This window comes from Lutjanus erythropterus, chromosome 24 (genome assembly GCF_056507025.1).
Source record: "Lutjanus erythropterus isolate fLutEry1 chromosome 24, fLutEry1.hap2, whole genome shotgun sequence".
Taxonomy (NCBI): domain Eukaryota; kingdom Metazoa; phylum Chordata; class Actinopteri; order Lutjaniformes; family Lutjanidae; genus Lutjanus; species Lutjanus erythropterus.
Window position 1 is genome coordinate 4518885 of NC_139340.1, and position 16995 is coordinate 4535879.

At 38.9% G+C, this 16995-nt stretch overlaps 1 protein-coding gene across 1 annotated transcript; it reads left to right on the forward strand.

The window, feature by feature from the left end:
• The first annotated feature begins 3207 nt into the window (after nucleotides 1-3207).
• LOC146304537 (sodium/hydrogen exchanger 2-like) lies at nucleotides 3208-11258 on the forward strand. Its single transcript, XM_084714159.1, has 12 exons — nucleotides 3208-3736; nucleotides 4110-4435; nucleotides 4604-4741; nucleotides 6603-6853; nucleotides 7862-8079; nucleotides 8235-8434; nucleotides 8536-8625; nucleotides 8728-8798; nucleotides 9719-9886; nucleotides 10393-10498; nucleotides 10928-11044; nucleotides 11139-11258. The coding sequence occupies exons 1-12, from the start codon at nucleotides 3478-3480 to the stop codon at nucleotides 11256-11258; spliced, it is 2064 nt and encodes a 687-aa protein (XP_084570285.1). The 5' UTR covers nucleotides 3208-3477.
• Nucleotides 11259-16995: the final 5737 nt, after the last annotated feature.

The following is a 16995-nucleotide window of genomic DNA, read 5'->3' on the forward strand; positions in this document are numbered from 1 at the left end:
TGTATCAGAATGAACTGGTATATCGACACTCGACTGGAGCAATGTCTAAGCACATTCAGGACAGACACGGATATTAACCTGCAGTGTTTCTCCTGTCCTGGTCCTCAGAGCTCACTGTCCTGCATGTTTTAGATATTTCCCTGCTCAAACACACCTGATTCAAATGATCAGCTCGTTATCAGGCTTCAGGCTATCAGGCAGAGGCTTCATGACGAGTTGATCATCTGAATCAGGTGTGTTGGAGCAGGGAAATATCTAAAACTGTAGGGTGGCAGGCCCGGAGGACCAGGATAGGGGAAACACTGACCTGCAAGGAGAGCAGGCTGCTGCTGCTAGAACTGCTAACTTTAGCTACACTGTGTGGCAGCTAACGTCAGCTCCATGTAAACAATGTAATGCAGACACCGTGATCCTTTTCAGTCTGAAAAAGTGGAGCATTTCATGAGTTGTTGTTGTGTTTTTTAGGTTAATCTGCAATGTTCATATTGCACAGCGCAAAGTGACACACATGTCAGCAGCATATAAAATGCGATTTGGTGATTGTAGACAATTAATGTCTTCAAATGGTCTTAAAACCCACATCTATCTATCTATATCTAGTCTCATATCACAATATTGATACAATTGGACATATTGCCCAGACATAATCGGCACAATGTAAAACTATGGCATCACCAATTCAATATTTTTTAACACTTTCCCCCACTTGGATTTCTTAACATTATAAATACATTATAAAACAAATATGAGACACTTGAGAGAGTTTCTGTTGCAGTTTGTGTGGGTTCATGTCATGTCAACAGGGCACACACACACCCACAGTAAGGGTGTGCCTCATGTTTAGGCAGGTCCCTCTCCTCCTCCTCCTCCTCCTCCTCCTCCTCACAAAGAGCATCATCAGCTCTTTAAATCCATGTCCACGCTGACCTTGACTCCTGCACAGCAAGAAACACAACACCACTCTCCTGATGGCCAGCCAGCCCAGCAGAGACACTGCAGTGAAATGTGTGGTAGACAACATGCAAACACACACACACAGACTCAGCACATGTGCACATCACACAGTCAGCATCCAGACACACACATCAGCAAAAATCACACTGTGAAGTGGCATAAATGTATCTCAGTATGTGTGTGACAGGATGATTCACTGCTATATCATATAATAACTATGTCCAAGCATGACAGGCAGTAAATATAGTATGTTTACACTCACACACACACACTCACACTGAAGGAAAAATGCACCCTTTCCTAACTAAGTTACGTAATACTAGCGGCAGCAGTGTGTGACCAGCCTGCCACTCTCCAGCAGCCACTTACACTTAATAATATGTCCTGTCAGAGGATATTTCATATTATATCACACTTAACACCTATTAAAACGAATATTCAACCCTATTTAATGCGTTTCATGTCCTTATTTTGTCTATCCACGTCCTGTCCTGCTCTGACGTGACTCTGTTGTGCTTTTTTGTCCTCTAATATCTATAATTTATGTCTCAAAAACATGACTCAGCTCTGTCTTCTTGACAGAAATACGTGCTGACAAACTAAAGCTTCCGTCTCTGAACTTGCACTGCAAAACACCAACAAAGCCGCAGCCGCTAGCTTTTTAGCAGACAAAAGCCGTTTATGCGACGTATTTTGAATTAAAATGAGCCGTAATTAGCCGTAACTTACCGGTTCAGTTTCGTGTTATATTAAAATATCCGTTTGTTGGGTAAAAGACAACTGTTGTAAGGAGTGTGTCCTCAAACTGCCGCACTGTGTCTCTCTCTGTGTGTATCTCCTTCTAGCTGGAGCTGGAGCAGCAACAGCCACTGGCCACGCCCCCTGCGCGCACGTTAGTGGCGTCATCACGCAGGCTTGTACGCAGCATTTTTTTTAATTTTTTTTAATTTTTTAATATTGATCACATTTCTTATAAGATTTTATAAAGTCGTGATACACCCTATCAAAAAAAAAAAATATATATATATATATATATAGAAAAAAGAAGATTAATATACATTTTTGTAACAATCACGGAACAACGTTACTGCTTATAATAAAAAAAGGAAAAGTAAAACAAAGCAAACAAAATTATAAAAAATAAATAAATACATATTGAAAAATTATCAATATACATTTTCACAGCAATCAGTGTTATTGAACAGAATAAAAAGTAAAAATAAAAACAAACAAAAAATTAATGCAAAAATAAAAAATAAAATAATTATACATTTTATAAAGACATGTTTGTTACATTCGACCATACGGAAAATGATCAACATAGGCTGCATAACATTTATCCTGATTAAATATGTTTATACTCAGCTCTTCCTTATGGACCAGTGGATAACCAGTGTTCCAAAGGTACAGGAAGTAAAGTTGCCTTCTATCTCCATCATGTGGAATTCATGCGGTATTACACCTGTGTTTAAATGTATAGTACAACCTGTCGACAAATGCTGCTGTGTTACATGTTTTTTATCGTTGATTTATATAAATGCATACTTTAATTCAGAGCAGAGCTGGATTTGTTTAATAGCAATACAATAGCTGAAAATGATGGAATGGTTGAAATATCTAAAAAATAATGGACAGCAAGCTAAAATACTGAATAAATTGTTTAAATTGTTTGTTAAAGTAATGGTTAATCAGTTGGAACAGTTAGCTAAAAATGATAAATAAATTATTGAAATAGCTAAAATAGAAGAAAATCAGTTAAAATTTTTAGCTTAAAATGATGGAATGGTTTAAATGGCTACAAATGATTGAATAATTGAAGAAAAAGATGATCGTTTTAAACTGTTAGCGAAAAGTAATGCATTTAAACTGCTGAAATAGTTGACTAAAATAAGAACTTGTTGAAATAGCTGGCTAAAGTAATGGCTAATCAGTTGAAACAGTTGGCTAAAAGTAATAGAATGGCTGAAATAGGTAAAAAAAAAAAGAAAAAAGGATAAGACGTTGAAATAGTTAGCTGAAATAGTCCCTAATGGGTATAAATGATAGATAGATAGATAGATAGATAGATAGATAGATAGATAGATAGATAGATAGATAGATAGATAGATAGATAGATAGAATTAAGTAAAGTTGTCACCAGTCTGAACAACAACTGTTGTTCCTTCAGTGTGTTGTCTTGTTGTGGGCTCCACCCAGTAGGCTCGGCACATTGATGGTGCGACAAGCAGGTTCAGCAACAGTTGAAACCAGAAATGAGTTGCAGAGTTTCAGGTCTGTTCAGACTGTTGAGGAGAGGACTTTGAGTCTTTGATTTTATCTCACAAAAACTTCAACATGAAGTTATTTTTTCCCATTGAAACTTGGATATTTTAATAGTTTTTAATTGCTCTGGACATGGACTGGAGTAAAAGAGTTGTGAAGACTTCTAGGCCAAAATAACAACCATTATTGTAGTTTTTTTTAATGTTTTGGGTCTTATATACTCACGCTGGACATACTTGACATCTGTGTTGACCTGTGGAAATGGGGAGTTTTTTGAGAGGGGTCTTCTGCATACTTCTGCTCCTCTTACTCTGCTGCGTTGGAGGGAACTGTGAACTTCAGGAATCAAAACCTGCAGAATCAACCAAGATTCCTGCAGCCAAGCCTTTTGAAAATGGACCCCAGGCCTTTCCCAATGAGGAGAGGGCCCGCCTGCCCGTGTTTACTATGGACTACCCTCGGATCCAGGTCCCCTTTGAGTTCACACTGTGGGTACTGCTGGCCTCTTTCTCCAAAATTGGTATGTTAGGATGAATCACTTGTGTTGAGGTCTTTATATTAAGATGCAAACAAGAACTGCAAGCCACTTTGTACACTGTAAAAATAACTATTTGTTTTAACTTTAAAAACTTGATTTACTTTTCCTCTTTAAATAAACTTGAATCTTGAGTTTCAAGAAACACCCAAAATTCTATATGACAGAACTTGTAGTCTGACTCACACACAGCAGGTATACGTTTTGCCATTGGTTGCTAAATAAGCCCTTAGAGGTTTGTGTTTGTGCATAAAACAAAGATTTGTATCAGAATATTTGCTTTGTATAACCAAAGTCTGAATTTTGTGGCTCCAGACTCGCACAGTCCAATCTTTTCATTGTTTTTTCTTCTTTACAGGTTTCCACATTTACCATAAAATCACCATCTGGATCCCAGAGTCCTGCCTCCTCATTGGCATCGGCCTCATCGTCGGCGCCATCATGCACTCAGTCAAAGAGGAGCCCCCTGCCGTCCTCAGCTCCAACGTCTTCTTCCTCTACATGCTCCCACCCATCGTCCTCGACAACGGCTACTTCATGCCCACCAGACCGTTCTTCGAGAACGTCGGCACCGTGCTGTGGTACGCCGTCGTGGGAACTCTGTGGAACAGTATCGGCATCGGGCTCTCGCTCTTCGCCATCTGCCAGTTTGAGGTGTTCGGACTTCAGGACATCAACCTGCAGGTCAGTTAAAGTCGGAGGACAGCTTCCTCTGACTGAAAGGTCAAAGGTGATGTGCATTTATGTTTTTGCTGCAGTGTGTCTCATAATGATGTGTGTGATTGAGTTTTTTTTTCTATTAAGATCAGCGAAAAAAGTTTCAGCAAAACTATAACTATGACTTTGCTGCAGGAGAACTTGCTGTTTGCTGCTATCATCTCGGCCGTGGACCCTGTGGCTGCTCTGAATGTGTTTGAGGACATTGGAGTCAATGAGCAGATATATATAGTCATATTTGGAGAAGGACTCTTCAACGATGCTGTCACTGTGGTGAGTACAGGGCATGTTTGTTTGTGTGGACTGTGTCTATAAAAATAAACTGTTCTACCATCTAGTGGTAGAATACCAATGAGTTGGCTGATGTGGATAGAGAGTATTATTCTTGTAATAAGTATTATGGATATTGTTATATTATGACATAGGTTAAATATAGTATTTTAATTGTTTTAAAGAGATAGTTTGGATTTTTAAGCAGGGTTATTTTGTACTTATCTATAGTCAGTATGTTACCTATAGTGGTCGGCATGCTCCCGGTTTGGAGAAGCAGCAAGCGTCCTGATGTAGGAAGATCAGCAATGATTGTGCACTATATTTACAATATTTTTACTGCTTTACCTTGCTTTTAGACAGCCTTTTCTGACAGGAAACTACTGTTATATGAGCCAAATCTCACTCTCTGCAAAGCCACTGAACTCCATCGGCAAAATCGGTAATTTTATTTTGCAGAACATGGGAGTTGCTGGTCTACCGCTGCTTCAATCCGTTAGTTTGTTTGTGTTATTATGTGAATTTGGTGAATCCAATCTGACCTTTTAAAATACAGAAGTTACACAATTACACAAACAAACTAACAAACTGAAGCATCAGTAGAACAGCAACTTAGCAAACTAAGTCTGTAACTTAGGTTTCCTGTCAGAAAAGGCTGTCAGACAGCAAAATAAAGAAAAAAGAAAAGAGAAAATATTCTAAATATTGTGTACATTTATACTGATATTGGTTTTATCTTATCTATCTCTAAAATACATTTTGCTGCCCTTTAAAGCTTTGCAACAGATTTTAATCTAGCAAATGTATCTTATAATATGCAAGAGTTATTAGGATGAGATTTGATTTATAGTTTGGATAATAAGCACAATTAAAAGTATGCCGAATTAGCTATTAGCAGTCCCTCTCTGCAGTGTACACATGAACATACAACTAGCTATCACTAGATGTCTTTGATACTGAGGTAAATTTAAAAACATGCTGTTTCTCTGGCAAGTTCTGAATTATAAGGAGTGCCTTTTTATCCTCTGATTTCTAAGCGGATTTCTGGACATTTATGGAGATTTGCCTCTAAAATAATATGTCAGTTAGTCAGCCAGGCAGAATGTCAAAATATGTGCACCATGTCTGTGTGTTCAGATTTGACTTATTTGTGACTCTGAGATGCTGCACATTTCTCTTCCTCTGCGCCCCACCTTCAACTCCCACTCTCTCACAGATTGAAAACATCTGAACTAAAGCTTAGAGCAGTCTGACCTTTTTGTGGTGGAGAAAAGGTGAAAATCTGTGGTGTGATCGCTAACGCTGCATGCAAAAGACTCATTTTGGGGGATAATGCCCAGAATGCAACATTACATCAGTAAATTACACATTTCTCTGAACAGAACTGTGGCAAAAAGCAGTTGGGTTTCTGTAAAGGCCAGTTTGTGAAACAGACTGTCTTGCCTGAAGGTGGATGACATAGACTGCATCTTTGTGGCTCCGCAGTTTTCCCTCCCTGCAGTCTAGTTTGGCCAGTTCCTCTTTGTTGATGGAAGCGTCAACTATAATAAACCTACCTCTCCTTTGGCTGAGTTTCACCTGAGAGGCAGGTTTCACTCAGCCTATCCTGGCACTGATCCTCTGCAGTTGTCTCAGAAAGAAAAGGAAATGTCAGCATTGCCAGGCAGGTTGGCACATGATATTCACCCTGACCCACAAAGATTAACAGTTTCGGCCGTTTAAACAGAGCAGATTCTTCAGGGAGTTTGAGTGGTTGAACCTGCTAGACAACAGCTGTGTGTGAATGGTGGTTTTCAAACATCAAAGCATGGAAACCCTTCATCCAACTCATGTAAACTTTCTCTGTCTGCTTTTCCCTCCACAGGTTCTTTACAACATGTTTAGCTTCTTGGCCGACATGCCCATCGTCGAATCCACTGATGTGTTTCTGGGGGTGGCCAGGTTCTTCGTGGTGGGAGTTGGCGGCATCCTCTTTGGCCTTCTGTTTGGATTTGTGGCTGCGTTCACTACGCGTTTCACCCACAATGTCCGTCCGATTGAGCCCCTCTTCGTCTTCATGTACAGCTACCTGGCATACCTGGTGGCCGAGTGTTTTGCCATTTCCAGCGTTTTGGCGTAAGTGTGGGCCAAAAGCAACTGACCATTCAGAAGTCCCACCCCTTTTTGTAGCCAAATTTCTCTAAAATTTCTTCACACGTTCAGAGGTGAACGAGTTGAGGCACTGGCCTTGGGAAAGCTGGACTCAATTTGATTTGTCCCCTCCTCCTCCTTTTTTTTTTTTTTTTTTTTTTTTTTTGCACAATCTTAGATTTAAAGGCCTAAAATTTACATTTTTAAAAGTAGGGATTTTAGATACAACTCGTGGGTTTGCCTCCAGAATCTGGAACTTTTTGTTCAACTTGCTCGTCAACCTTACACCTCTGAGTGCGATGCAAGTTAAAAATGACATGTGTGGCATAATTCACAACATGAGTCACTCTCGTGAAGGTGTAACAGGGTGAAGAAGTGCTCATGCGACATTCCCAGGTGACTAAATAGGACTGAGTTCATGTTCACTGAAACAAGAGGGAAATGAGCCAAGTTTAGATGCAATTGTTTGAATGGTTTGCATCTCATGACAGCTGGAAACTTTACACTTCCTGTGCATAACATATTTCTTTAAGTCATGTTTAAAAAAAAGTAGAAAATTAATGCAAACTGTCGAAGTGAGACAACAAAACTACTAAATTGTATTTTACCAGTTTAGAGTACACTACACTAAATTTAGAGCATTTCCAACATTTACGTTGCTGTTAGACTTTTCTGACAGGAAACCTCAGTTACATAAACCAAATATCCCTTTCTCCAAACCAACCAAACCTCATTGGTAAAATGACTAATTTTACCTCACAGTACACTGGAGTTGCTGGTCTACTCTTGCCTCCACTGGTTAGTTTGTTTGTATTATTGTGTGACTTTGGTGAATCTAACTCTTTAAACACTTAAGTCACACAAACAAACTGACCAATGAAGGCAGCTGTATACAAGAAACTTCCATGTCCTGCGTGTTAAAATGACTGTTTTTGTTAATGGAGTTTGGTTGGCAAGGGCACTCAGGTACTAGTTTGTTTCCACTCTCTGCAGCATTATAACAGCTGCCATAACCATGAAGTACTACGTGGAGGAGAATGTGGCCCAGAGATCCTGCACCACCATCCGACATATCGTCAAGATGCTGGCCACCATCTCGGAAACCCTCATCTTCTTCTTTCTGGGGGTTGTTACCATAACGACAGACCATGAATGGAACTGGGCCTACATCCTGTTCACGCTGCTGTTCGCCTTCATCTGGAGGGGACTCGGTGAGAGCCTTCATTTATCAAGGACGTCCTAACATATGGAGGGTTTTATGTTCCAAAACTAAATATATAAATGCTTAATTATATGATTAAATGCTAGTTTTGACCTTCATCTAACAGCTCTGTCCATTAATCAAACATGTGACTTTGACTTGCAGGTATTCTGGTTCTGACCCAGATCATCAATCCATTCCGCACCATCCAGTTCAACTTCAAGGACCAGTTTGGCCTCGCCTACGGGGGCCTGCGAGGGGCAATCTGTTTCGCTCTGGTCTTCACCCTGCCGGACAACATCAACAGAAGGAACCTGTTTGTCACAGCTTCAATCGCCATGATTATATTCACCGTTTTCATACAGGTGAGAAACTTCACTTCATACTTCACACAGCAGGTCATCCCATCCACATTTACTGTATTCCTTATTGAAAAAAATAATTATTTTATCTATTGTCTTCTCAGGGCATCAGCATCCGTCCCATCGTGGAATATATAAACATCAGGAGAACCAACAAAGACATGAACACCATCAACCAGGAGATTCACAACAGGGTAAGTATCAGCTGTTTTTACTTTTAAATGAGTTTTAATTCTTATTTTAGCTGCTGAATTACATTGTTGTTGTTGTTTCTTGATGTGTTTGTGTATTGTCAGGTGATGGAGCACATTGTTTGTGGTATTGAGGACTTGTGTGGACAGTGGAGCCACTATTACTGGAAAGACAAGTACGGTCTATAATTTATTTTTTTTTAATGTGCTGTTTTGGGAACTTTTGGTCCGTTCTTGAAAAACTGAGTTTCCCAAACCTTTTGGAAAGGTTTGTCTTTGATTCTAAGCGTGCTGATTGAACGTATCTGCGTAACATTGCCTGGATGGTAAAACATTTCTTTTTCTTTTTTTTTACATTCCCAAAATGTTCTGGGAAGGATAGTTGAACATCCCAAGAAAGTTACTTGAACGTTTCCCCTTAACGTTCCCCAAATCTCAACGTGGCAAGTTTTTCTGACATAAATACAATGTCATTGTTCCCTCAAAGTTAAAATTGTGAGTTTGCTTTAATTAAAACTAATGTTTTAATGTTTCCAAAATGTTTGCTTTTGGTTCTGGGAACGGTGATTGAACATTTTAAAATATTTTTGTTTTTTGTCCTGATGTAAAACAACGTTATTATGTTCTCAAAACGTACTGGGAAGTAAATGTTCAAACGTTTTTCTGACAAAATATCAGTCCTATTGCTACATTATTACAACATTCTTCTAAGGTTACTTGAAACGTTCCCACACGTTTGTCTTAAGTAAAACCTATATTTTGGTAACGTTTCTCAATTGTTCTGGAAAGATCAGTTGATGTTTTTCCATGGCGTACACTGTGGTTATGTTCCCACAACCTTTGCTAAAAAACAGTACCTCGTGTGGTTGATAGAACATCTTGGAGATGTTATGTTGGACAAAAATATTTGTACAATGTCCTTAAAAGACTGTGGGAGGTTTACCAACTAGAAACCTGTAAGGACCGTTCTGTGAATGTTATGGGAAAGTTACATGTTAGCTGGCTTCATGCAGATTTTATGCCAGTTCACTCATTGATTTAGATCAAAATCAAGACCACAAAGCTTGATGTCCATATTCTTTTGTCTTCATGTCAGGTTTAAGAAGTTCAACGATCGTGTTCTGAGGCGGATCCTGCTCCGAGACAACAGGGCTGAGTCCAGCATCGTGTCTCTGTATAAGAAACTGGAGCTGCAGAACGCCATCGACTTACTGGACACACCAATGGGCGACCTCAGTGCAGCGCCATCTATTGTTTCTTTGCAGTACGTCCTACAGACTCATCTGGTTTTTCATGTCTTACTTTTGAATGGAAAAGCCTTTATATAGGCTGGTTTGCACCAACAAGGATTCATTTTAAACCTGATTCAATCAAGGTTTAATTTTAAATTATGTTGCACCAAACCAAACTATCTTACTTATGAAAATTTTAATGTAAACCATAAAGTCTATATTTTCTACTATTCGAAAGTTTTGACAGAAACTCCACCTGACAACTCACTTGCATTATTATTGCATTATAGCAGCTTATTAATGATGCTGTAGTCAGTGAATTACCACAAGACTCTGATCTGAAACTGTATCTGCTCACCATCATGAGTGCATCAACCAAATACATGAAACTAAATCTAATTTGGTTCCAGCTGATGATGCTGTTTTCCGTCATGATCTCATCATAATTGCCACCCATCTTAATGCTGACAGCAATAACAAAACATTAAATTTCAGCAATGTCTCTGCTTCACTGTTCACTGCTCTCACCTCCTATCAGCGACGAGAGGAAAGAGGCATCTAGACTGAAGAAGAAGTTCCGGGCTGCAGACGTGAAGAAAATGCATGACATCCTGTCAAAGAACATGTACAAGATCAGACAGAAGGTAAATATACTGACTGTTATATTGTTTTTATTCAGTGATACCATTTCACAGCTTAATTTCTTAATTTCTACAAGTTTTAAACCTCCTTTTTTTTTAAGATTTTCTACCTGAAAGTGTGTGCACTGCTTCTCACTTGCAATATTACCTTAATATGTTAATTCTCCATAGTCATTCATTTTTGAACAAAAAATAAAGATTCAAACAAACTTATAAAAACTCAATGAAAACTTCGCTGAGAGTAGTGATGAATTTAAGCCATTTAATGGCTTTTGTTGACAAATTCATGAAGCCTGAAAGGTATAACTTAATTAAAATGTGGGTTTTTAATTGATCAAATCTGAGGAAATAAGTTAATTTATTGCCTTCTTCAAATAAATATTAAGTGTTCAGTATTCAGTCCAGTATTCAGTATATCTCATTGTTTTTCAGACGATGGCTTACACCAACAAATACAGTCTGCCCGACAATAGCCGAGCCAGAGAGATTCTGATTCGCCGCCACGCGAGCATCAGGCGCAGCGTCCGTGCTGGAAGTTTCCGCGACCCGGTGGGTTTCTGCTTTAAAGGACATTAAAAATATGTACCACTGTTTTTTTGTTTTTTTTCACTCCCCACCTGCCTGACTCTTCTTCCTCTTCCAGCCTCAACAAAACATCCCCAGGTCTCAGCGGTACTACTCTCTGCAACCTGGAGGGGATCTGGAGACCGCCTTTGTCCTCAGAAGACGAAGTCATGGTGAGTTTCAGTCGACACGACCCTAATTTGAAGAAGCAATATACTGCTGAGGACAGGGTCAGCAGAAAAATGTATCTTAGAATCTTAGAATATTTTCACCACTTTAGCTTGCTGTCAGACAGACTTTTCTGATGGAAGACGGCCGGTATATAAGCCAAATATCTCTCTCTCCAAACCAACCAAACTCCACAGGCACAATCAGTTATTTTACCTCACAAAACACAGGAGTTGCTGGTCTACCTCTGTCTTGGTCTGTTAGTTTGTTTGTGTTATTTTTTGACCTCAGTAAATCTGAATTCCAAATTCCTCTTGGAGTCCAAGTGGACATTTGTACCACATTTGTTTTATTTATTTCATACAGACATTCCTCAGATATGGCACTCACAAGAATGAGACAGACATGACAGCACAGAAACCTAACTAATCAGTTCCTCTTTGAGCCCAAGTGGACATTCGTACCAAATTTGAAGAAATTCTGTCCAGGTATTCCTAAGAAAACCCCATTCACAAAAACAGGACAGACATGAAGTCACAGTTATGTTGACATTTGATCTTTAACCATAAAAATCTAATCAGTTTATCCTCGAGTCAAAGTGGACATTTGGACCAAATTTGAAAAAATTCTGTCCAGGTGTGAAGCAGTTTTTTTCCAGGCATTCCAGAGATATCCCGTTCACAAGAACCCTTTAAGTTGCTTAAAAGGCAAGAAAACTAAACCAAAAGTTTGTTTTGAATTAAACTAATGCTCAAATACTTGTGTTATGTCAGGTGGTGGCAGCGGTGACGTGGACCATCTCTCAGAGCGTCTCCAGTTCTCTGGTGTGTCTCCACGTTCCTCATCCCGCTCAATAGTTCCCATGAAGAAGCTGAATACCATCGAGGAGTATAGAAGTGGAGGGGAGCAGCCGGACGCTCCGGGGGTAGAACTTTTAGACGAGAGGGGTCATGGAAGTCTGGGAGGCTCTAGCCTCAGAGGCCGCAGAGCACCAGTTCCTGCACCCAGAAGGAGCGCCACAGTAGACGGAGACGAGGACCCTAATGACTCTGAACCTACAGGAGCAGCGGATGAACCAGTGCATCCTCCGCAGCTACCACCACCTCGTGGCTGGGTACCTGAGAACCAGGATACCACTGAAAACGGAGCAGGAAACCCTCTACTCAGACACTCGTCGCAGGGCTCTCGAGGCTCAAGCAGATTTTGACAGACAGAGAGGGGAGGACGAAAGGACAGCGGCTCTGGACGAACAAACAAATCTTATTGACTGAGATATCCAAGGTCAAATTAGCTAAGTGACTCTTCACTTTTTTGTTGTCTTTTAAAAACCTAAAACACAAGAACAAACAGGAGGAATGGATTGGACCAAAATGTTTTCTTGCTAGGTTTGGCTCCCAGCACCCCAAGGCTGAGTCACGGCTGACCAGTTTTACTAAGTTACTTTAGCAACAAGTAAACCTACAGATACAGTCACCTGGAATTTACCTTTGGTCCCCGACAGGTCCATGACAGGTCCCCACTCTTGCCCTTGGCTGTATTGAGGCTGGAAACTGGTAGGGAACTGGCTGGACGTTGGCTGGTAGCCGGAAGACTTTCGGCTGGGAGGAAAAATCGAACCATCTCAGTGATTGATTGTGTTTACTGAGAGGCTGCTGAGCATGGCTCTGTTGCCAGCTAACAGCTAACACTTACAGTTAAATTGTTATTTTAGCAGCAAGCAAGATAAAGCTATCTTGTCCATCAGAAAGCACTTCACTGAATGCAAAATTAGTGTCTGTCCCCGAGTGTAGGATTAATAATCAACAGGTTTGAATCATTTTCCAGGAAAAGACACTCTGAATTACCATTACAAAGACCCGAGAATATTGACAAAATTATTTTTTTGTCAATGTTTGGCCAAGATTGGCATATGGGTGACGTATAGCGCAATATGATATGTGAGTTGTCTTACTGCTCTTTCTACATAAAATATAACTTTTTTACATTTAACTCGACCAATTGCTACCTCCTGAAGGCTTTCTCTGAGAAACGTTGGTGTTTGCACAATAAAAACTGCAATGCAGTACAATCTGCTACCCTACCTACACTGAGTGCCATGTTCTCCATTGGTACAAGTGTATTTGCACACTCAGACACACCCAAAATTCTTTATATGACAGTTTTTGTATGTTTGTATGCTTCATTGGGAGCCAGCAAAGTAAATAGTTTAAATTACTTTTATATTGTTTTTACACCTATTATTTTTTAACATTTGTGGTGTGAATTCAATAATTGAATATTGATAAAAGTACTGTAATAAATGCAACAAACCTAAACTCTCTTGTATTGTTGTTTTTGTATGAAATTGCCAATACCACTTAAAAAAAATATGTTTCTGTTTGTTTAAGATATATGCATGTAAGCAAATTTAGTATGGAGTTTTTAATTAATAAATTAATTAAAAAGACAGTACTTTTACTTGTAACAGAATATGTTTACTTTTTGTTTTTCATTTCAGGTAATTTAATTTTCTTATCATATTACTTCAATAATAGTTTGCAGTCGTGCTGCTTCAGTATCTGTGCATTACACCAGAAATTATTTTTGTGTGAGCATCTCATTTCCATTAATCTAACCTTCAGTCTTTAACAAACTACGATTTCCTTCACGATACAGATCCAGTTACCTGATGCATATGGACGTGGAGTAATATTACACTATTTAACAAGTACATTTGAAACCAGGCAGAGGACCCACAGGTATAATTGAAGACAGGAAAGAGGAGATAGAACACTAAACACTCTCTTCCTTGTTTGCTTTAATGTCTTCTTTTATTAGTCCACCTGACTCCCTGACTGCCCTCCACATCAAGTATCATCTTTCAGAGTATACGTCTTTATATCTGCCAGGCACAGAGAGCTAAATATGTAAGATGCTACTTTAAAGAAACTTGATTCCACTTGAAAGTTACACTTGAAACTAGGAAGGATGAACACAACAAGGTGTTTAACCTACTGGCCTGAGGAAGTAAGACTTGGGCTGAACTCTGTCCTGCTGAGTTCAAAACACAAAAATTCAGAGCCTTATTGTCCGGTCAGCAGGCACATTACATTGTTTGCTTAGGAGGTAAAAAGTCAATGAAATGCTACATTGTTTGCAAGCTAGCTAAAATGTTAACAAAATATTACAATGTTTTCATGCAAGCCAAACAATCAACAAAATATTACATAGTTTGCATGCTAACTAAAAAGTGCAGGAAAGATATTGTGTGTTGGAAGAAAAAAGAATAATGTCAGGTTGCCTTAATAAAATCAAACTTAAGACACAAATAAACTTTCAGCAATCCACTGATGAGCAGATTTTGTGCAGTGTATTCATGATTGCAAGTACCATTTTCCTGAAAAAAATAAAAAAAAATAAAAAATGTCATGGCATTTATTGTGAAATTGTGCACATCAACTAACAAGGAGCGCAAGTAATTTTTTTATGAACTTAACTAATTGTAAACCCTCCCCATTGGCTGAAAGGCTCATTACAAACCTCTCTGCTGTGGGACAGTATTTGTCTTGATTACGCTTGGCTTCCTCGCCTCCTGCACAGCTGCTCTAATTAAAGATGCTCCACTGCGATTATTTACTGAAAATCACCACAGTATGAAATTAACAATTTTTGTAATAGGGTAAAGCAAAACTAATAAACTCATGATAAATGCACAAATTGGGAATATTATGATTAGTGGAACCTATAGTGAAAATATGAAGATAAATGTAGTAGGAGAGGGCTGTTACAGACCTGTGATCACACACAGATCCTTGTCAGAAAATCATCCAGGTGATCTTCTGTGTCTCATATACATATTTTTATATTTATTTTATTTCATGGCCTCTTAAGGTGGCATTTCAAAAGATGACACATTTCTTGTCATTATTTTTAAGTTTAGTGGCATTAAATCTCTACACATATACATATTTTGTTTTCAGGTTTCGACATGATCTAATGGGATGGTGCAGAAATAGCATTTCACTTTTAAAGGGTGGTAGCAGAGCGTTCTTCAGGCATGCTCCAGCAGCACTGCACCAGTGCTAGCTGCTAATTGCTGTCTTCCAGGAAAACACAACAGATGTCGGAGAGTGAGGAAGGAAGTCAACAAGTTTTTACTGTTTTTGGAGTATTTAGCCTATAATTAGATTCTCTGTCAAATGTGCCTGAAGCAGTTATAGCAACAGCATCTCTCACTTCTCACTTGTGGCTTTACAGAGTCAACAAACTGTTAGATAGTTGGCTAGATAACTAAAAAGTTCACAAAATCTTACATTGTTTGCTATAGCTAGCTAAAAAGTTCATAAAATGTTACACTGCTTGCTATATCTAGCTAAGAAGTTTACAAAACATTCCTTTTTTTGTTATAGCAAGCTAAAAACATGACAAAATATTACCTTATTTGCTATAGCTAGCTAAAAACGTGACAAAATGTTACATTGTTTACTATAGCTAGCTAAAAACTTTACAAAATGTTACCTGCTTTGCTAAAGCTAGCTAACAGCTTTACGAAATATTAGATTGTTCACTATAGCCAGCTAAAAAGTTGACAAAATGCTACATTGTTTTATCTTGAACCCGTCTAAGGGTTCTACCAAAAACCCTTTTATATTCCAAGAGTTTTATCTAGAGCCCACCTAGGGGGTTCTACTGAGAGACTTTTTATGTTATAGCAAAAAGAACCCCTGACGAAAAAAATCTTTCAGGAATTCAATAATCTTTGAAGGACTCTATGTTCATATAAGGCTTCTTTGGATGATTAGGGATCTCACTGGAATCCGAAGTCTAACAAAGAACCCTTGACAAACACCTTCTTCAAAAAGGGGTACTTCAGAGGCAAATGGTTCTGGGTAGAACCTCAGCCCAGGAAGAACCCTTTTAGAACCTTTATTTCTCAGAGTGTATGGAAACAATCAATCAAATGATCAAATCTCCCATTCATGTTTGTTCTGTTATTTCCATGTTCTAAAGACTTCTTATCAATGTCTGATCAATTAGCTGTCTGTATTGATGAAGATATGATCAATTAGCTGTCTGTATTGATAAAGATCTGATCAATTAGTTGTCTGCATTGATGAAGAGTGAGCTGCAAATTGACCTCTTGCTTTAGACCATTTGACATCGAAGTGAACAGAAATCCGATATTCGGCTGCTGAGTGTTTATAATGTTAAAAGCTGTTCGTGCCGGATGAAGGCGATCAGACTGGACGCTAAATATGATTAGTGGCTCGGAGAGCAGCCAGCTCATCAAATATGAATCAAGCTTATACATTTTTAATGGAGACAACAGTTTACTGTAACAAAATACAACAAGTCTGGGAAAGGAAATTAAGGTTTAACATGAACACATACATATGGATATGAAGGTTAGTCACAACAACACTCATACATCTTTAACATGATGTGTGGGAGTGTCTGGGGTTGGTTTGATTTTGGGGGGTTAGGTTATTAGTAACCTTGAAGTATTAACAGCTGCTGTACATCTTTTAAACGATGATTCCCATCTTTCCCTTATGGAAAAAGCACATAAAATCTTGTTGTCTGGCAGCTAAGAGGAATGAAGTTCAGCTGTGGAAGCTGTCGTATCGAACAAACAATGGCGAAAAGAATGATGGATTCGATGTTTTCTCTCTCCTCCTGGCTGGCTTTGGCAAGGGTTTGATCACCTGTCAAGTGTTTTGTTTTTTAAAGTGCCTGCCCGTTTCCAAACTGTTTCAAAGGACGACTTCCCGGATGGTTCTGTGTGGAAA

Excerpts from the sequence above, each read along its gene's own strand:
- LOC146304537 (XM_084714159.1), top strand. The coding sequence starts at position 3,478 with ATGGGGAGTTTTTTGAGAGGGGTCTTCTGCATACTTCTGCTCCTCTTA. Across the intron at positions 8,626-8,727 it reads ACCAGGAGATTCACAACAGG|GTGATGGAGCACATTGTTTG; the intron begins GTAAGTATCAGC and ends GTGTATTGTCAG. Across the intron at positions 10,499-10,927 it reads TGTACAAGATCAGACAGAAG|ACGATGGCTTACACCAACAA; the intron begins GTAAATATACTG and ends ATTGTTTTTCAG.